Source organism: Sorex araneus, chromosome 3 (genome assembly GCF_027595985.1).
Source record: "Sorex araneus isolate mSorAra2 chromosome 3, mSorAra2.pri, whole genome shotgun sequence".
NCBI classification, from domain to species: Eukaryota; Metazoa; Chordata; class Mammalia; order Eulipotyphla; family Soricidae; genus Sorex; species Sorex araneus.
Genome location: NC_073304.1, coordinates 176,882,912 through 176,905,215, shown reverse-complemented (window position 1 = coordinate 176,905,215; position 22,304 = coordinate 176,882,912). Strand labels below are relative to the sequence as shown.

At 39.3% G+C, this 22,304-nt stretch overlaps 1 protein-coding gene across 7 annotated transcripts in view; it reads left to right on the top strand.

The window, feature by feature from the left end:
* GRIA4 (glutamate ionotropic receptor AMPA type subunit 4) overlaps window positions 1-22,304 on the top strand; it is a 334,174-nt gene that overhangs the window by 241,866 nt on the left and 70,004 nt on the right. For all 7 annotated transcript variants that reach the window (XM_004604799.2, XM_004604801.2, XM_055130905.1 and 4 more), the window contains exons 6-9: window positions 6,413-6,466; window positions 15,762-15,920; window positions 17,238-17,405; window positions 18,883-18,987. In XM_004604799.2, coding sequence (XP_004604856.1) covers window positions 6,413-6,466; window positions 15,762-15,920; window positions 17,238-17,405; window positions 18,883-18,987 — 486 coding nt within the window. The remainder of the gene's footprint in view (window positions 1-6,412; window positions 6,467-15,761; window positions 15,921-17,237; window positions 17,406-18,882; window positions 18,988-22,304) is intronic.

Below are 22,304 nucleotides of genomic sequence, written 5' to 3'. Positions count from 1 at the left end.
AATAATGGAAAATAAATTCTGTATTCTGTTCTTGGTAGAGTGCCTGCTTTTAAAGAGTAGGCATAAAATGTATTTAACACTTTAGCTATACATAGTTCAACCTTTAATTGATCATTTAGGTCTTGTCACATAAAAGAATTATGGGTTTGCATTAAATTTATATGCATTTGAGCTATAATTTGAAATATAAAACTGGTAAACTACAGGTTATGCACTAAATATAAACCACTTTTTTATGCACTAAATAAAAAACACAAGTTTTTTTCTGTTGGTGAGCATTATGTGGACACATGAAGACTTTACTGACCTCAACTTGAACAAGTTTAGTTTCATCTGATGATTCACAATAGGTGTGTCTCAGTCAAATGTGGTACAAAATGGTATTTGCAACACCTTATATATGTGTAATATTATTCAAGTAAATGGTAGTTTCAGACTAGAAATTAATGAAAAAGATGTATCTGTCGCTCTATGAGATGACTGATTTTTCAAACTAGAAAGTTTGGCATTTGTCAGATACCCAGTGTACAGAACAGCACTTTCACTGCATCGGCTTTGTTCCTTTTCCTCTTATAATAGATATATTGAGACACCATATGCCCCCTTGCTCCAGCACCACTGGCTGGTTTTGGGGTCTTCAAGCATCCTGACCACTTACTCCCTGCTGCTTCTTTCTTCTTTTCTTTTCTTTTCCTTTTCTTTTCTTTTCTTTTCTTTTCTTTTCTTTTCTTTTCTTTTCTTTTCTTTTCTCTTCTTTTCTTTTCTTATCTTTTCATTTCTTTTCTTTTTTCTTTTCTTTTCCATTCTTTTCTTTTTGTTTCTTATCTTTTCTTTTCCTTCTTTCCTTCCTTCCTTCCTTCCTTCCTTCCTTCCTTCCTTCCTTCCTTCCTTCCTTCCTTCTTTCCTTCCTTCCTTCTGTTCTTTCTTGATAGAGGAAAGGAGGGGATGGTAGTTACTCTCCTTAGTATCAACCACTCAGGCTGGGCAACTCTGTGCTATGAAGCTGCTCTGCCCTGGCATCACAGCAATTGTGATGAGAGTTCTGGTACGCACAGCAGTTGTGATGTGGTTCCAGGACTTGAATTTGCACATGCAAGTCATGCACCCCTAACCTTGATTGTCTCCCAGACCCTCCCTTTCTCCCACCCCTGAAAAAGAGCAAAATGAATACCGGAGATGAAAGAAAAGCCTGAGCCAGGAAGTGCAGGTTCCACAGTGAGAGGTCGAGTGGGTATGTGTTGACATGGTCAAGAGCAAAGCCTTTGGCAGAGCATGTCTGGTGTCAACTTCTGCTGGGCTGAGAGAGAAAGTGAGACAGACGCATGGACAGAGACAGAACTGCTTTCGAAGGCAGCCACCCTTTTATTAGTATTTAATCCTCTCCCCTCCCTTTAAAAAAATCATTTTGGGGCCAGAGAGATTGTACAGCAGGTAGGGAGCTTGCCCAGGCTCCATCCCTGGCACTCTGTATGGTCCCCGGAGCATCACTGGGTGTGGCTCCTGAAATATATATATATATATATATATATATATATACACACACATATACATATATCACATTAGAAAGTTTGGTAATTTCTGAGGCCTCTAAGTGTAGAAGAAAAAACAATATGTGCACACACATCTGTATACTTCTTTTAAAATATTTGCCATGTGTTCACATAATGTCTCTTCTTTTGAACCCCACTCCGTTTCTGGGGTCTCCATTCTCCCCTCTCCCACTACTCATCACACTCCTGGTCTTATATCTTGTCTGAGGAGGTTGTAGTTTAAGTCTGCAGCTTGTTTGCAAAAGCTCCTTGCCTTTTATTTTTCTTTTGCTAAAATGTAGAAAACTAAATAAACTACAGCTTTTATTTTTATTTGCAATAAACATTTTGTAGACTCTTAAAAATCATTCAGGGGACATTTGAGAGTCAGAGATTCCCATATGGAAAAAAAGAAAAATTTAGGGGAAATGGCTGGTATTATGTGCTTAATACTACCTGAAAATGTTGCTCTGTTTGGCCCGTCAGTAAAGTCTCTGGAATGTGACAGCTGGGAGAGGTATTTCTGGCTGATTTATAAAATTAAATCAAAAGGGAAACCAAAATCATTCATACTCAAGGGTGCCACTTCAGGTCTTTAGATCAATACAATACTCAATATGATAAAATGGTTACAGTTTCCAAATAATAGTTTGAGGTTAATGTAGATCATTCCTTATCTCTAAAGACGCTGAGTGCTTTACAAACCATCCTGCCTGGAGGATTAATATAATGTTGGATGTGGATTGAAGGCAGAACTATTCATTTGCAAGCTTCAAATTGGTTTTACCTTAGTGTTTGTGACATTTAGATCTTCATTAACTTAATTAATTTATTTGATCAATATTTGTCTAGCATCTATTCCTTCTTGAATACTTCTTGATTGTCCTAACAAATAATTACCACTTCTTCTTATAACCCAAGTATTACCTTTTCTCTAGTCTTTATTTATTTATTTTTTCTCTAGTCTTTATTTTTGCCATTTCTGTTTCAGTCATTTATCCCCTTGAGATACTAAACGCTGTCATAACAGTAGCACAAGCACTGATTTGCTCACCTCCAAGTCAGTGGAGATAAATATCCTAATCTTAAACATTTCTGAAGTTTAAGAAATTATTTAATAGAAAATTTAAAAGTTATTTAACCTTGAACTCTAATGTAGGAGATATTTGTTAACTAAATAAATAGACAAATATTTATAACTTGCATTCATAAATACTAATTGTGCAAGACTTAATAAACCAATTGATGACATCTAGACCATCACCAGGATCAAGGGTATCACTGTATCACTATCATCCCATTATTCATCGATTTGCTCGAACAGGCACCAGTAACATCTCCATTCATCCCAGCCCTGAGATTTTAGCAGCCTCTCCTTACTCGCCTTTCCTAACAATTGGAGGCTCTTTCAGGGTCAAGGTAATGAGATCTGTTATTGTTATTGTATTTGGCATATCGAATACACCACGGGGAGCTTGCCAGTCCCTTCTAGGATCAAGGGTATTCCTGTGAAATGTTTGTTTCCTAAAAACACATGAGAAAAAAGCAATTTAGTCAACTGGACATTTTTCTTAAGCATTTATTTTTGTAAAATAAACTCCAATGAATGCATATGATCAGAGACCAGAGAGATAGTGTGGCAGTTAAGGTGCTTGTGTTGCATGGGGCTGACTCGAGTTTTATCCCTGGTACCATATACGGTCCCTGAGCACCACAGGAGCAATCTCTGAGCACAGAGCCAGGAGTAAGCCCTAAGCACTGTTTAAAAAAATGTAAGTGAATGATCAGCAAAACTTATATAGCCTTTCATTCTTTAGAACCCTAAACAGACATGACTATTATTTTTTTTCTAACTGAATCCTTTGTTTTAAGGTGTTTTTTTTTTTAAGATTGAGACGTTCTATTCCCTATTAATAGCCACATTTCCCCATTTAGGAAAAGCCATTCTTCAGTATTGTACTGATTCCTCACCCCTTGCAAGAGGCATTGCTTGTCCCAATAACCTGGCCAAACATCACTGTATCACTGTCATCCTGTTGCTCATCGATTTGTTCGAGCGGGCACCAGGAACGTCTCCATTGTGAGATTTGTTGTTACTGTTTTTGGCATATAAAATATGCCCTGGGTAGCTTACTAGACTACCATTCGGGCAAGATACTCTTGGTAGCTTGCTGGGCTCTCCAAGAGGGGAGGGGGAATCGAACCTGGGTCGGCCACATGCAAGGCAAACACCCTACCCACTGTGTTATTGCTCCAGTCCACCTGGCTAAATATACTTGTGAAAATTACTATTTTATAACACATCTTTCTCCTGAAACTGCTTGTTTTCCCTCTTTATAGAAGAGAAAGATAAGCACATTAGAAACACAAAGTTTGGTCTGCATCTAGAGATTCATCCAAAGTCAAGTCACTGGAATTTTGGGCTTGGATAGTTGTTTGGTTGGGTTTAAGTGGGGAAGGGTTCGCAGGGGGTGTTCAGGAGGTCCAAGGCCCATTCCTTTGGGAAGTTCAGGGCTAGGGCTGGCAGATATGGCCAGTTCTCAGGCCCTGTGGTGACAGGGATAACCTAGGCCACCCTGATTGTGCTGAGGGCTTCCAGGGCCACCCCCAGCAATACTTTAATAAAGACTTAATAAAGTTCTTGCAATCATAATATATAGGCCAACCACGTGGGACCATGTGGTTCTGGGGGTGAAACTGGGGCTGACCACATGCAAGACCTTAGCACCCTGTACTAACTATCTTCAACTCCTGTCTCATTTTGTTTTACTTTTACTTGTTTACTTTTACACATATATTTGTTTACTTTTACACACATATATATAAATATATATATATATATCACCTACTATGCTCTTCATTTCTGATTGGGGTAGTTTTCTCATTTCAAGCGTCATATTTTATACATACAAAAGACCAAGGAACTCGAAGATAAGAAAGAAGAAAGTGTTAGGAAGCAATAGAAGGTGCAAAGTAGTCTGAAAAGAACTGAACAACATACCAGAGAACTGTAGGATGAGTTTAAGAGAAACAATATTTGAAGCACCAGTCTATGAAGAACAGGAAGGTAAATTTGATGAAGAAACAATACTTAAAGAAATCATCAATGCAGAGCTCATTCTGTATCTGTCTGTTTCATTGTGACTGACTTCACTCATCATGGTATCCTCTAGTTCCATCCATGCTGCTGTAAATTGTCTGGTTTTGTTATTTCTTAGAGCTGCATGGTTTTCCATTGCATAAGTTAAAAAAAAGTTTTGTTTTTTTTTAAGAAATATTTTATTGAACCACCATGAAAAAAAGAAAAAAAATACAAAGCTTTCAGGTTTAAGTCACAGTCAAATACTGATTAAACCACCATCCCTTCACCAGTGCACCCGTTCCACCACCAAGAACCCCAATACACCCCCTCCCACCCCACCCCCCATCTAAGTAGCTAATGATATTCCCATTATTCTCTATATATATAGAGTACACTCCATATTTCCATACAGAACTCACTATTATTGATTGGAAATTTTCCCCAACAATCAGGCCTGCTGAATAGGCTTCATCTAATAGTTTCTCTTCATTGCTAAGAGTGAAGACTTTAAGTCCGCGTGGCCGCAATAGCGGCCACGCGGTTTTGGGTTTCTAATATTCACAGTCAAAATGGATGGCTGCAAGCATCCGCTCTGGTGCCAAAATGGGTTAGGAGACCTCAGGATCACAGTCAATAGGTGCGGAGGGTCTGCTTCTCGTGCCGCGGCTCCCGGTTCATCTCTGGGCGGAAGGCGCGCCGGGAACGCCCCCCCTCCCAGGACCACCTACAGGCTACGTCTATAAAGAAAGTCCTACCCCCTGGTGGAGGGGTCTTAGAGGGTGGCTCTTACCACGTGGCTGCTACCGCTGCCGCCATTTTCGCTCAGAAAAATGGGGTGGAGAGGGAAAAAAATCCCTCCCCCGGCTGCACGAGGTTGTAGCTCAGTTCACAGTCAAAATGCATGGCTGCAAGCATCCGCTCTGGTGCCAAAATGGGTTAGGAGACCTCAGGATCACAGTCAATAGGCGCGGAGGGTCTGTTTCTCGTGCCGCGGCTCCCGGTTCCAAAAAAAAAAGTTTTTTAAAGGACAGGACAAATTTCCGAACATCTGGCATTGAATATGGCATATTCATGGTATATATAGTTTTCTACTACTAGGTTAAGAAAGGTATGTTTACTCCTAACTTGCTAAGGGATTTTATACATATTCAATAATAAATTAATGTCTAATTTACATTGATTGGTCTATATCTGGTCTTTTTCTTTTCAGTCAAGAGATTTTTATTGAAATCCTTAACTAATTAATGCAGACACTTAAGCAACACTTATAACATACTTTCTGTTATAAAATTAATATTCCCTTTCTTAGGATAAAATACTCTGTACTTTTATAGGCCTATTGGTATTTTTCCATTTAAATTTCTTGATTTTCTTCACTCTTACTAAATTTTACATTTGTAAGTTTTGCCTATTTCATGGAAACTAAAATATATAAGCACAGAATATTTTTAAAGTTCTATTTATGACAGAGAATATATGATAATTACCAGAATAAGATCCAAGTACAAAATAAAATTTAATGCAATATATTTTAGTGCCATAGTTGAAAACTTAGTTATGTCAATGAAAATAGGTAGTAAATTATATAGCCTATTAATTTTCAAAATAAGATATTCTAAAACAAAAACTTTTATGTAGTGTAGTTGAAATAAAAGTGATTATTTTTGCATTTTACATTAATTTTAATGTGGCTTATGAATTTCCTCTTGTAGGAGAAATTAAGTTTAAAAGGAATTTTTAAGTTTATTTTTTTTAAATATTCACTAAATTTAAGTTGATTTTTCTCTGATTTCCTTTACAGATCGTAAGTGTTGGAAAACATGTTAAAGGCTACCATTATATCATAGCAAATTTGGTAAGAACTCTTTTCTATTTTTCTTAATTGATCAAATATTCAAGATTTTTGAATCTTAACTGCTTTAAGATAGTGCTTCAATGAATAATTATACTGTATTACTAAACTTTTTATGGCACATGGGATAATATTCCTAGTAAACTGATCATTGTATTTCTAGAGTAGAATTTAATATATTTTCATGCCAATTAACCTTAGATCTATGGAAGTGACCTTTAAAATAAATACAATGTTTGGTTTACTATGCTCTCACTTATTAAATAATGGCCTTTTTCTGAGTAAGTGGTAAATGTGCTACTGTATAAATTAATATTGTCAATATTGGAGTGGGGAGGTACTTCAGAGAGCTGAAGGTCAAGCTTTGCATGCAGGTACCCTGGGTTTGATCCCCAGCACAGCCTGAAATGACCCCCAAGCACTGCATGGGACATTTTCCCAACCATCACCTGGCATAGCTATTTACTTAGGGGCATTAAGTATTATAACAGTGTTTTAAATGAACCCATATTTATCACTTTTAAGAAAACCAATATTAATTATTTATGCAAGTCTTTTTGCCGAAGAGCACAATATTGGAATTCATAAGAAGTACACATCTGGTCACTCAGATGACTAAAACATGTTTCTTGTATGTATTTGCCCTTCACCCATTGCTTATGGTTGACAGCATTTTGTTATGTTAATGGGGCCTCCTTAAAAACCCGGAAAAACAGGGGCTTAGGAGGACTTCAGGCTAGTGGACATATGGACCCAGAAACTCCGCACCCTTTCCCACCTTTCTCAATGAACTTTTTCCATCTGGGTATTACTGAGTTTATCTTTGGTTGTAAATAAATCATCTAGTGAGTGAATAAGTTTTCTGAGTTCTTTGTGCCACACTTAACAAATTAGTAGACTCTGAAGAAGAGGGTCCCAGCAACCTTTGGTCTCTATTCAGTGGGTCAGAAGCTTGCCACTGGCATCTGGAGTGGGGTGGAGGGTGAGTTGAAACTGAGTCCTTTACCTGTGGGATTTGCTGCTGTCTCTTGGTAGGTTGTGTCAGACGCAAGCAGGTTAAAATTTCACTTATTTTTCCACTGTCTGTCATTGTTTTCCTCCTATGAAATGCAGGGAGAATTTTCCTTTTTCTTCTCCAAATATAAAATTAGATTGTTGATGTAAAGTCTTTCTCTTTTTTCTTCTTTTTAATTAATGTAGGCATTGTTGATGTCACTATTCTCTTGGAAATTTCTTTACAGAATCCCTTTCAAACTTCCCAAAGACTAATCAAAAAATGGGTGCTTTAACCTGATCCTTTTCAACTGAGCCCAGGAACCTAGCCCTGGGGTAAGAGCTCCTGCACCCAGTAGATATTTTTTATACTATCCTGTCTTCCCCCGGGGACTCAAGAACGCAAAACCCACTGGCTGTAAGATCCATGTGATCTGAGCCATGTCCTTTGGGCGACAGCTGCAGAAGCTGAAGTACCAGGAGTGTAACTCTCAGCCAGAGATGTTTCAGACCTGGAGTGTGCTGACTTCAGCTGAATTTGGCTCCAGCAGTTCTTCTGAGGTCCGGGGAGGACCACGCTCAGGCTCATTGAAGCTCATTGAAGCGAATCTGCTAAGTGTGCAGTTGAAATTCTTTCTGGGAGACTTGTAGATGGGCATCTTTATTTATTTATTTATTTATTTATTTATTTATTTATTTATTTATTTATTTATTTTTGCTCGCTCTGCACTGAGACCTGAGGGATCCCCTGGCCAATGTTCACTCATGCAACCATTCAGAATTGATTCTTGTGTTTGGTGTCGTCCTCTGGAGCTCGTGAAGACAAGCCCAGTTGACTATCAGCTCCTGGTCATCCCAGAGTTTGTCTGGGATTCAGGTTTGCATACAAGCTTTCTCTGGAGAATTACTGGAGCCGAGTGTGTAACTGGAGAAGGCGACTTAGGTACCTACCAGCTCCCCCAGGATCTAGGGAGGATGGCCGTCAGGACCTGGTCTGAGATAAGCTGGAGTATTTTGCCGCAGGGGTGAAGGATGTGGCCAGTCTCCTCAGGGGAGGACCTAGAGGGAACCGACTGGGTGGCAGCTATACAAGTAGGGACACTTAATGTGGGGGTCTAACCCCTTCACTCCTCCTAGAGAAGCTGGGATTGTGGGTTCCTTCCTGCATGCGTGCACGTGAGTCTGACCCTTTCCTACTAGTTCTGATATGTGGGAACCATTTACTTCTCTTCCAGGTTTCTCTTGGGAAAATTGTTCATGTGTGGCTAAATATTCAGTGCATCTCACATGTGGGACTTTGATTCTGCCTGGCCTGATTGCAAAGAATAAACTCAAATAATTCACCAATAAGTAAATAATTTATGTAGCAACAAAGTGATCATTTAAGTGACATACCTCTGCTAAGGTAGATCTAGGTTTATGTCTCTGGATTTATATTCAGGTCTGTCTTCACTCCTTCTCCAGCAGACAGATGATTTAAATATAGCCACCAATGGCAATAAGGAACTCTTGACATCTGTTCTTTCTGCAAGGCAGATTCTTAAAAGCTTGCTCTCATTTAGTTTATTTTTTAATATATTCTGTTTACATACAAGGAAACACCTGGATCTGTTATAAAGAAACCACACTATGAATGAACAGCATATAAATTAAAGACATACTGAGTCTGTACCTTTCCTACCACATTACCCTGGGACACGTGCACACACACACACACACAAACACACACACACACACACACACACACACACACACCATTTCTGCCTCATTTGGTAGGTAAGGAAATTAAACACAAAGTGAATTGCCCATATTTGGGTGCCTCATTAGTGTCAGAACGGGGATAAGAATTTCTTTCCCAAAAGAGTTCTATAAGACAAATTCAATGTAGCACATTTTCCCTCTCAGATATAATGGCTTCAGTTAAAACTCTGTGAGAACATGAACTTGGAGAGTAAGTTTATAAACTTTATTTGTTGACTTCTGCATTGAGCATGTAATCATGTATTTTCACTTGATTATTAGAACTGAGTAATTCAAGTGAATTTCTTAACAATTAAAAAAAATACAGACTTTCCAAACAGTGGTTCTGGGCCAGCGGCCCTCACCCAGGGACTCATAGCCAGCTGGGTGGTGATTTCATGCTAGGGTTGAGGAAGTGCTGCTAGCTCTGCTCTGTGATGTCCCTAAGCACCACAGGGTGGACCAGGAAGACCACCCTGTGGTGCTTAGGGACCCCCAGAGCTGTACCTAGTGACTGATGTGCCAGGACCCTAGTGGGTGCTCCTGTGCTGTCTTCCCAGCCCCAGAATTCCTATCAATGATTCAGGGAGATTGCTCCAATTCGGCTTCTCCATTCACTCTGTTGCTTGCCGCAGAACTATCTTAATATGATTGTTATCTTGTGAATCTAAAATACAAAACAGTGTAAATGTTTCCTACATTAGATCAGACTCAAAGATGAGAGTTACTAGACATTATGATGGGATGGACATTTGCATCCATAATCATCAGATATATGAAGTCCTGGGCCAGGGGGCCTCGCTATTTAACATCCCTTCTTCCCCCTCTCTCCCAGGGGGCATAGGGACTGTGAAGGAAAAGGAGAAAAGTCAGGCTGCAAGCCCCCCCGCCACCTTCCGACTCCCTGAAGTGCAGGCATCACTACAACCAGGTCAGCAAAGTCGAAAGGCACCCTCTGTGAAATTCCAATTTTATTGCAGTGCTGCCCAAAACTTTCAGTTCTATATTTTCTGGGTAAAATCTAAAGACTCAATGGCCACCAAAGTCAGTTTCCAAGGAAACTGCCCCACCATCTAGATCCTATCAGTTTTCTATAGGATTATTTTTAAAATGAAAAAATATTGCCTGTTCTCAAGCAGACATTGCTAAATTTAACTCAGCCACCCACCCTTCATTCATCCCGGGACTGAGAGGAGCTTATGGTCAGATTCCATGTAGAATCAGGAAAAATGGCCTCATCAGTTAGACTTTACATCAGCTGATTTGTTGTTTTGAAGGCTGCAACTTAGCATTCCTGTCTTTCAGCTCTAGAGTAATGCTGGGAAAACAAGCTCAACAGACCTTTTCATCCACTGTTGAGAAGAACTAGCAATACCATTAATTAGCAACTAATGCAATATTTGAATCATTGTGACTTTTAGAAAACCAACATTATTTTCCTGTCTGAGGGTCTGCATTCAGGTAGAAGCAAACACATGTATAAATGGCATTTTACTAGCTAGAGATTGATGGAAAGTGATTTTCCCATTTCAGAAACATAGATTTACTTTCTGGTGTCTTATTTCTTTCTCAGTGAAATGAGAATGCTACTGATGAGTTGTCAAACTAGTTGGCTCATAAGCCATAAAATGAATACTTTTTGAATGAATACTATCATTTACTAAATTAACCAGTATAACTTTAATCAGATGATTTTAGCATTATTATTCTCTTTTTTTGCATATAAGAAGGGTAAGCTTAGAATGTTGAAGAAACATAATTCAGAGTTTGGCCCTCTTCCTTTCATTGGAATGCTAGGATAAAAACCCAATTTTATAACACAGTATCTGTGTGAGAATATGCCAGGATATAGATGGAAAGTCAAACTCAAGAGTCATCTTCTTGGCTTTACTTTCAGTTCACTACATGATCTTGAGTAGTTTTCCTTCATCCAGGGAAGCTCTGCTTCTTAATTTGTAAGATAAGGCTCATAATAGGATATGTTTCATAATCTTGTTATGAGAACTAAATCAGATGAGTGATAAAAAATTATTATATGCTCATACATATATAAAGTAATACTTTTTTGCTGGTAGATCACTCTGTTTCTTCTGAGATAACAAAATAGCAATATGAATATGTTGACTAGTAAGTTAACCTCCTTTGTTATTTAAAAACAAGACAAAATGGATGTTTCTAAAGCCAAGGCGAAGACTATCACAATTCCAAGTCTCCCTGATTTTCCTCTTTGGTTATATCTAATATATGCACTACCATAATTTTAGGATCCTTTCAGCAATTTTATTTCCACAAAACAAAATAGAAAAAATACTCTTCTAGTTTCTCAATACAGTTGAATCAAAGTACACTTTATAAAGAAACTTTATTAAACACTAAGAATATCCAAAAAAAGAAAAGAAGAACCTACAAACTCATGTATGTGTGACTGGTATTTCTCAAGATATAACCTTGGTTTTGTTAATTCATTTCCTTAATGTGCCCATTGCACTCTTGTAATTATTTTACAATTTGTTTTGAGTTTATATTTTTGTAGAGCATCTTTATTTTATTTTTTTTCAAGTTTTTTTATTTTTTTTTATTTTTTTATTTTATTATTTTTTTTTAAATTTATTTATTTTTAATTAGAGAATCACCGTGAGGGTACAGTTACAGATTTATACACTTTTGTGCTTATACTTCCCTCATACAAAGTTTGGAACCCATCCCTTCACCAGTGCCCATTCTCCACCACCCGTAAACCCAGTGTCCCTCCCACCCTCCCCAATCCCATCTCCCCCCCACCCCACCCTGCCACTGTGGCAAGGCATTCCCTTCTGTTTTCTCTCTCTAATTAGCTGTTGTGGTTTGCAATAAAGGTGTTGAGTGGCCGCTGTGCTCAGTCTCTAGCCCTCATTCAGCCCGCAACTCCCTTCCCCCACATGGCCTTCGACTACAATGTAGTTGGTGATCGCTTCTCTGAGTTGACCTTTCCCCGGAACGTGAGGCCAGCCGCGAAGCCATGGGGTCAACCTCCTGGTACTTATTTCTACAGTTCTTGGGTATTAGTCTCCCACTCTGATATTCTATATACCATAGATGAGTGCAGTCTTTCTATGTCTGTCTCTCTCTTTCTGACTCATTTCACTCAGCATGAAACTTTTCATGCCCATCCACTTAACTACAAAATTCTTGACTTCCTTTTTTCTAACAGCTGCATAGTATTCCATTGTATAGATGTACCAAAGTTTCCTCAACCAGTCATCCGTTTTGGGGCATTCGGGTTTTTTCCAGATTCTGGCTATTGTAAACAGTGCTGCGATGAACATACATGTGCAGATGTTGTTTCGATTGTACTTTTTTGCCTCTCTGGGATATATTCCCAGCAGTGGTATTGCTGGGTCAAATGGGAATTCAATATCTAATTTTTTGAGAGTCGTCCAAATTGTTTTCCAGAAGGGCTGAACCAGTCGGCATTCCCACCAGCAGTGAAGAAGGGTCCCTTTCTCCCCACATCCTCTCCAACAGCGGTTGCTTTTGTTCTTTTGGATGTGTGCTAGTCTCTGTGGTGTGAGGTGGTATCTCAAAGTTGTTTTGATCTGCATCTCTCTGATGATTAGTGATGCAGAGCACTTTTTCATGTGCCTTTTGGCCATTCGTATTTCTTCCTTGGTAAAGTTTCTGTTCATTTCTTCGCCCCATTTTTTGATGGGGTTGGATGTTTTCTTCTTGTAGAGTTCAACCAGTGCTTTATATACCATTGATATCAACCCCTTATCTGATGGGTATTGTGTAAATATCCTTTCCCATTCTGTGGATAGTCTTTGTACTCTGGTCACTGTATCTCTTGCGGTGCAGAAGCTTTTTAGTTTAATGTAGTCCCATTTGTTGATCTCTGTTTTTACTAGATTGCTTCGTTCCGTGTCACCTTTGAAGATACCTTTATCTTCAATATCGTGGAGGGTTTCGCCGACCTTGTCTTCAATGTACCTTATGGTTTGTGGTCTAATGTTGAGGTCTTTAATCCATTTTGATCTGACTTTTGTGCATGGTGTCAGGTCAAGGTCTAAACCCATTTTTTTGCATGTGGTTGTCCAGTTGTGCCAGCACCATTTGTTAAAGAGGCTTTCCTTGCTCCACTTCACATCTCTTGCTCCCTTATCAAAGATTAGATGGTCATACATTTGGGGTTGTGTGTAGGGATATTCCACCCTGTTCCATTGGTCTACGGCTCTGCCTTTGTTCCAGTACCATGCTGTTTTAATTGTTACTGCTTTGTAGTAAAGTTTGAGGTTGGGGATGGTGATGCCTCCCATCATCTTTTTCCCAAGAATTGTTTTAGCTATCCTTGGACGTTTGTTATTCCATATGAATTTTAGGATTGCTTGATCCATTTCTTTGAAGAATGTCATGGGTATACTTATAGGGATCGCATTGAATCTGTATAATGCTTTGGGGAGTAGTGCCATTTTGACAACATTGATTCTCCCTATCCACGAGCAGGGTATATGTTTCCATTTCCTCATGTCCTCTTTGATTTCATGGAGTAGCGTTATGTAGTTTTCTTTGTAAAGGTCTTTTACTTCCTTGGTTAAGCTGATTCCGAGGTACCTGATTTTCTGGGGCACGATTGTGAATGGGATTGCTTTTTTCATGTCCCTTTCCTCTGCCTCATTGTTTGCATATATGAAGGCCATGGATTTTTGGGTATTGATTTTGTAGCCTGCAACTTTACTGTATAAGTCTATTGTTTCTAAGAGTTTCTTAGTAGAGGTTTTAGGCTTCTCTAGATATAGTATCATGTCGTCTGCAAATAGTGAGAGTTTGATTTCTTCCCTTCCTATCTGGATGCCCTTAATCTCTTTTTCTTGTCTAATAGCTATCGCAAGTACTTCCAGTACTATATTGAAGAGGAGTGGTGAGAGTGGGCATCCTTGTCTTGTGCCTGATCTCAGAGGAAAGGCCCTTAGTTTTTCCCCGTTGAGGATAATGCTTGCCGTAGGCTTGTGATAGATGGCTTCGACTATCTTGAGGAAAGTTCCTCCAAACCCCATTTTGGCGAGGGTTTTCATCATGAAAGGATGTTGGATCTTGTCAAATGCTTTCTCTGCATCTATTGATATGATCATATGGTTTTTATCTTTACTTTTGTTGATATGCTGGATTATGTTGATTGATTTCCGAATGTTAAACCATCCTTGCATCCCTGGGATGAATCCCACTTGGTCGTGATGTATGATCTTTTTGATGAGTTGTTGGATCCTATTTGCTAGTATTTTGTTGATGATCTTCGCATCGGTGTTCATCAGGGAAATTGGTCTGTAATTTTCTTTCTTAGTGGTGTCTTTGTTTGCTTTTGGTATTAGGGAGATATGTGCTTCATAGAAACTGTTTGGGAGAGTTCCTGTTTTTTCAATTTCCTGGAAAAGTTTGAGGAAAACAGGCAATAGGTCTTCTTTAAATGTTTGGAAGAATTCGCCAGTGAAACCATCTGGGCCTGGGCTTTTGTTTTTGGGGAGGTTTTTGATTACCGTTTCAATTTCCTTAACATTGATGGGTCTATTCAGGTATTCCAGGTCTTCTTTCTTCAGTGTTGGGAGATTATAGGAATCAAGGAATCCATCCATTTCTTTTAGGTTCTCCTTTTTTGTGGCGTAAAGACTTTCAAAGTAGTCTGTAGAGCATCTTTAAATACTTAGCAGGGCATGGGTGATGGAATAGAGGCTAAGTATAAAAAAAATTAGAAGATGAATGATGAATGGATAGGTAAAGATAGAAAAAAAATTAACTTGTAATTTTAAACTCACATGACTACTTCTTTACTAAAATATATGAAGCCAGACTTCCCTTCTATCTTCCTCACTTCCCAACGGATGCCATTATTTTTCCTACCACACCAGAGCCCAAGAATAGTCTACCTAATCCCTCATCTTCCACCACCATTTCTCAGGACCATCAGTGTTGTAAAAAACATATATAATCAGGGCCTTGGAGCGAGTACAACAGGTGAGTGCTTCCCTTGCAGGAGTAACTCCTGAGCATTTTGGGTGTGGCACAAACACACACACACACACACACACACACCCCTTATATAGTGAAAGACTGTACTTTCTCTGGATCGTATTTCCAACCCTGTCTACAATAGACCATGTGCTAATTAAATCAAAATCCCCTAAAAGATGTGTTATCCATCATGCTGATTACCATATACTTTGATATATTACCTTCACATAATATATATTTCTACAATCGTATATCAAAGAGTAATTATAACCTCAACAAGATACTTTTTAATGCTGTTGGATTCATCTGCTGTATCTCCCTCCATAATTCATAAAAGACATTCAAAAAATAACTGTTTAGTTAAACTGAACTGAAAACACACATTTTTATATGTCAGATTTTTAATGTTGTAATTTAACAGATAAATGGACACAATTGAATTTTCTATCTATTGCTGTTTTAGAAGTATAATTGGCTATACATATTGGTTATTAATTATGTTTTATATTGATTTGTGCTGACTTATTATTAAAGATATGAAATGTATAGTAATGAACTAAGCCATTTGTTTCATTGTTGTTCATAGGGATTCAAGGACATTTCTCTTGAGAGATTTATCCATGGTGGAGCCAATGTTACCGGATTCCAGTTGGTCGATTTTAATACACCTATGGTAGCCAAATTAATGGACCGCTGGAAGAAACTGGATCAAAGAGAATATCCAGGATCTGAGACTCCTCCAAAGGTACATGTTTTTAATTTCAGCATTTTTAAAGCTTAAGATAGGGCATTTATGATGGAATTCTTTTAGCAATATTTTATTAGACATAGTGTGTCACTGGGCTGGAGCGATAGCACAGCGTTTAGGCCTTTCACGCGGCCGACCGGAGTTCGATTCCTCCCCCCCTCTTGGAGAGCCCGGCAAGCTACTGACAGTATCGAGCCCACTCGGCAGAGCCTGGCAAGCTACCCGTGCATATTGGATATGCCAAAAACAGTAACAACAAGTCTCACAATAAGAGACGTTACTGGTGCCCGCTCGAACAAATCAATGAGTAAAGAGATGACAGTGATAGAGTGACAGTGACAGAGTGTGGCACTAGACAGAAGCATTCTATTGCCATAAGTGCACGCTTTGGACCCTTAATTTCTATATTCAAGTGCAGAGTTGTTAGACATTAGTCAGGTAGTTTATAATTGCTACTAATTTGCTTTATGCATGAATTTTCATAAACTATTTTGTGGTAATGCTTCTCAAAGTCCAAGTTAGTGGCCTTCCTTATTCAATAAAGAAGGAGACACCTTCATCTTTAAGAAATTTTACTTGGGCTGGAGCCATAGTACAGTAGGTAGGTAGGGCATTTGTCTTCCATACAGCCGACCTGGGTTGAATCCCTGGCATTCCATATGGTTTCCCCCAAGCACCGCCAGGAGTAATTCCTGAGAGCAGAGCCAGGAATCACCTCTGAGCATCACTGGGTGTGATGCAAAAAGAAAGACAGAAAGAAAGAAAAAAATTTTACTAAGCTCACTGACAAGCTACTCAAATACAAATATTTGAAATATAATTTGGAAATTCAAGCTTAGAAAATGAAAACCTAGGGTGTAAGGAATTGAAAATCTGCAATTCCTCACTGTACTATTTTTCCACTAGCTAGAAAATGTTTCCTCTGTGATATAGGAATCTGCCTGGCTTTGCTAGCATCAAGCCAAAGGCATTGAAAATGTTCAGCAGTGGCTATCACAGTGCCTAAGGCATCGTATGTGGTGCAGACAATTCAAAGCAGGGTCAGTGGGATCCAAGGGAAGTGCTTGTGACCTCAGAACTTCTCTTCATCCCTGTGTTCAGATTTCTGTTTTTTTCAAATGTGTTTTCTCCTTTATACCCCAGCGTGCTAATATTTGGCATTCGGTCTTTGTAACCAACTGATAAATGAAATTTCTGAAACTGGACTCAAGAGATGATCAGTCATTGAATTGTCCTTCAGACAGTCCCAGACTATTCCTGTAAATGATGAGATTTTTAGCATCTTCCTTTATAGTCATTTTCATTTCTCATTAGTATACATCTGCTCTGACTTACGATGGAGTCCTTGTGATGGCCGAGACTTTCCGGAATCTTAGAAGGCAGAAAATTGATATTTCAAGGAGAGGCAATGCTGGCGATTGTCTGGCAAACCCTGCGGCCCCATGGGGGCAGGGAATCGACATGGAGAGAACACTCAAGCAGGTAAACACACATGTTTCTGTTTATTTCATGGTCTTGTTTGCATTTTTTTAAAAATCCATTTATCTGAGAATAAGTACTTGCTGCAATCAGCACTTTCATAGATCCGTTCCGATACTCCTGGGGAGCATGCAGGTGTTCCTGTCTCCCGTGGAGACAGTCAGGACAAGCTAGATGATGCCACCGCAGTAAAGACCCATATCTTTTTTAAGTGGCTAAAAACAGTGAAGGCGTGTTTCTCTCTGGCACTCATGCTCTGTCAACAGGTTCCTGTACTTATTGGAACCCCAAATAGCAGAGCCCCTATGGAAGGGGAGAGAATTTTGAGGGGGAGGTAGGGTTCAAATTGGCATCTAGGTAGCGATTACCATGGTGCTTTGACATGACATGTAAACTTTACAACTCCTGTGTCAGCAAGGATCACAAAGGCCCAACTATCACCCGGCTTCAGGAAGTACAAGTCTTCCCAGATGGAAATAATCAGACACATTTGATGAGCACTAGTAATTACTGCCTCCGTAAATCTTTTAATTGCCTTAGAATTTTAGATTAGTAGTATTTTAGTCCTTTATTATTCTACGAACATTGTTTTCAAATGATTTCTATAACACATATATGTATATACATATGTATTTTAAATGTATTTAAATATAAATACATATATATGTTGTTTAATACATATACATACACATATATACATATATGTTTATATGTACATTTATACATATGTATAATATGTTTAATACATTTAAACATACATATGTATATATATAAATGCTGCATCTTACATGTTCTAAAACATGGTGGGTACTTGGGGCTAGAGTGATAGATAATACAGCAGGCAGGGCATCTGCCTGGTATGTAGCTGACCCAGGTTCGATCCCTGACACCTCTGAGCCCCACCAGGAGGAACCCTGAGTGCAGAGCCAGCAGTAAGTCCTGAGCACTGCTGAGTGTGGCCCACAAAGCAAAAAATAATAATAAATTTAATTAAATATGGTTGGTTCAAAACATAAGAAAAATAAATTAAAAGGAAACTGGGAATAGATTATATTTGAGTATTCTCAAATCTGCATATATTTTTTCAAAGTTTTTACATCTTCATCATTAACAGACAAGGGAAATATGAGTCATTTCAGGGCTATTTAATCTTTTATATCAGTATTTGGGCAAGATTTGAAATTATAAATGCACCGTATTTCCATCTCACAAAAGTGGTTTAATATTGAAGAAGTTTTCTGTTTGTTACAGTGGAGGCATATTCAGCTTCCAGATAGTTCTGAATGGCTTCTATATCCCTATGTTATCCCCCTTTCAGGTTCCATCTCAATAGCACAAGGACCCCAGTATGACTCAGTTTCTTAGAGCTGCCAGGTCCACAGTCACTTTCATAAATGGTCAAAAGATAGCAGATGGGGTTGAGGTTTTTCTAAGTGAGATAATAAATGAACACGTGCTGGCTTTCTTTTTTCATCCACAGGTTCGAATTCAAGGGCTGACAGGAAATGTCCAGTTTGATCACTACGGACGTAGAGTCAACTACACAATGGATGTATTTGAGTTAAAGAGCACGGGACCTCGAAAGGTGAGTCACTCCAACTGTTTCCTTACTTTGCATTTGACAGTTTTAAGGCTTGTAGGTCAAGAATGGCCAAACTCCTTCATATTTAGGATGTGAGTCCTTGCAAACAGTACTTTCTTGAGTTATTGTGCCATATAGTTGATCTTTTTTATTATTGTTTTTTAGTCCCCTTTCCTTCCCTTTGTTGTGGTCCTTCACATTTAGCATGGAGCTCAGAAGAAATCCCACACCAGAAAGACAGGTCAAAGGGCCGGCGCACTTGCTCTGCACGCAGAAGGGCCTGGTCCAGCTCCCAAGACCACATGATTCCCTCAAGAATGCCAGGAGTGACCCTCTCCAAGCACAGAGCTGAGAGCCCCCTGAGCACAGAACTGGGAGTAACCACTGAGCACTGCAGGGTGTGACCCAAAAACAATTTTTTTTTAAAAAAAAAGGAAACAAAATTTCCCACTTTTGTTGTGCTGTTGAGGATCAGTCAGCAGAGCTGTTGGGATCACAATGAGCAAGGGGGCTAGTGCCAGCAATTTGACTCCTGGACCCAGGCCTGCAAGGCAGACACTCACCTACTGAGCTAACCCTGGGATTCCCCTCACCCCCACAACTGAAATGTGTGATGTGCTGAGGCTGAGACAAACTAATCTGTATGCTCTTCATATCCTTTACCAAAATGGAAGCTAATTGAAAAACCAAAAAGATTTAGCACAGGGCAGGTAAAAGACATCCTCATCTCCAAGCTATTATTTATGAAATCATTAGAAACAGAACAAAGAAAATGACTTCTAAATGAGCTGCCACTTAGAACAGGCTAAATGTTCTTGAAGTTAGACAGTATAAACATTCAAATGAGCAAAGGCGAGAACAGATGGAGCATAAGATCATTCAGGCTTTCAGGAGGCTGAGGAAGGAGAGAAAGAGGCAACTGAATAAGGTCCAGGTTCAGGAAGCTGTTGGTGACTAATTCTTGGCTTCTGGAAGGAAACTGGTCGTTAGCTGAAACTTGCTCTCTCTGCAGTCATCCCAACTTCCAGAAATGTCTTATGTAATGAGACCATAAGATCCCGGCATGGTCTCTGGTGGGAGCTGTTTCATGGCAAAGGTCTATAGTTCTTAGCATTGTTTTTCTCTAGAATTAGCTGGGATGCTCAGAGAAAGAGATTATCAAATTATCTAAAATTCTGCCTACGTGTGTGGTTGTTTATGAAAAATTTCCCAATATTCTTCCCCGCCTTAATGTAGTGATGTTGTCCGCTGTTTATGAAATGCCTGTTCTATCCTACCAGCCTCACAGGGTGCAGTTTCTCCACCCACCACTACCCAGTAACGGGAAACGTTAGAGCCCAATAGCTTGTGGCTACTTTCTCAGAGAAAACGTTAGAGCCCAATAGCTTGTGGTTACTTGTCTAAGACTTTTAAGTGAGAAAACAGAGATTTAAACTCAAGTAGGTCTGACTCCAGAACTTTCTACATTGTTACCTCCCCCGGGCATACTCTACTAAAATGGAGCAAATTTTCTAGTAAAGTAACAGGTAACAAGTTCCATATGACAGTTAGAAAGAAGTCCATAAAATTCTAAATAAGAATTACTTCTACCTACTCTAAGAGAGGCCTGTTGTAAACACAGCCCCCGGCTGCTGGCTGTGCGCAGAATATTGCACACTGGCGAACTGGTGTGCAGAAGTAAAACCTTCCTGCACTGCAACAGATTTGCAAAAGTCATAATTTATGCAGAAGCTTTCAAAGATGCAAAGGACAGCTCCATATTTCACAAAATATTAATTTAAAATATAAAATGATTTATCGAACAAAGAATAGTTGGAAAAGGTAGGTGGTGGTCACTAGTGGTCATATCAAGTGAGCTGTTGATAGAACTGATTCTCTTCCTGGCCTCTTCAACCACAACCTCTTATAAAATTAAGGTTTTTTGAGGAGAAGGTTAAGTAAGTTGGGAGAGTGATGAACAGTACATCTTCATGCTCAGTTAACACACATCGAAGATCGTGAAAGAATTATGAAGTGAAAAGGGTGTCGACTTATCTGTCTTCATTTTTCCAAGGCAACGATCAACTTGGGCTTTCTGTCAGGAATATTAGACTTAAAAATGAGCTACCGCGAGAAGCTGGTGAGAGTAGGCCATGTGTCGGAAAAGTGAGCAATCGTTCTTGTCAATTGAACACTTGCCAGCAAGGGATCTGTCTTTGAAAATAGATCAGAGAGCTGAGGCATCCATTTGTCAGATTTCAGCAAGAGGAAAACTGATTGAGGGTCTCATTAAACAGAGCTACAAAGCCCTTTCTGAAGGCCCAGCTCCTGAGAAAGAAAGAGTCTTCTTATTCCTGGGTACCCGCAGGGTAACAGAGAGAATACTTTAGCCCGGACTTGAAAAACTCAGAGATTCTAAATTATAAAAATTATATTTATTGGGGCTGGAGCGATAGCACAGGAGGTAGGGCATTTGCCTTGCATGCAGCTGACCTGGGTTCAATTCCATCTGCCAGGAGTCCAGCGCCAGAAGGAACCCTGAGCATTGCCATATGTGACCTAAAAAGCAAAAGCAATATATATATATATATATATATATATATATATATATATATATATATAGAGAGAGAGAGAGAGAGAGAGAGAGCAAGTGGCCTTCCAAACACTATAGTAGAAAATGAGCATGTATTTTAATATATAATCTTTCTCCCACTTCGGAAGAGCCTGGCAAGCTCCCCATGATATATTCAATATGCTAAATACAGTAACAACAACTGGTATTATTCTCCTGACCCTGAAAAGAGACTCCAATCATTGGGAGAAACAAGGAGAGGCTGCTAAAATCTCAGGGCTGGGATGAATGGAGACGTTACTGGCACCCACTTGACTAAATCGAAGAACAACGGGATGACAGTGATACAGTGCTACAGTGAATTCCCCACCCCACCCCCAAAAAAGGTACATTCAACTCATCTTATAAAAGAGAAAATTAAAGGTCAGAGAAACTAAGTAACCTGCCCAAGGGATATTCAGCTAAAGAATGGGGTAGCCAAGGTGGACATCAAGTCTACTGATCAAATATTACCAGTCACAGGGTTCACTGAGCTCTCTCTGGGGCTAGTTCAGGGAATCCGGTCAAATCAGCTCTTCCAGGAACCTATGTGGAGGCTTCTGCAGCTCCTCAATCCCTGACTTTCCATGGGCAGAGCCTGCCAATCCTAAGGAGCTGCTCCTGTCATCCTGTTCTGATTAGATTTGCACACGATGCACCCTCAAGAATTCAAAGATGTATTTTTTTATGTCCCTTGCCAGTTTAGTCATTTAAATGTTTTCATATTTTT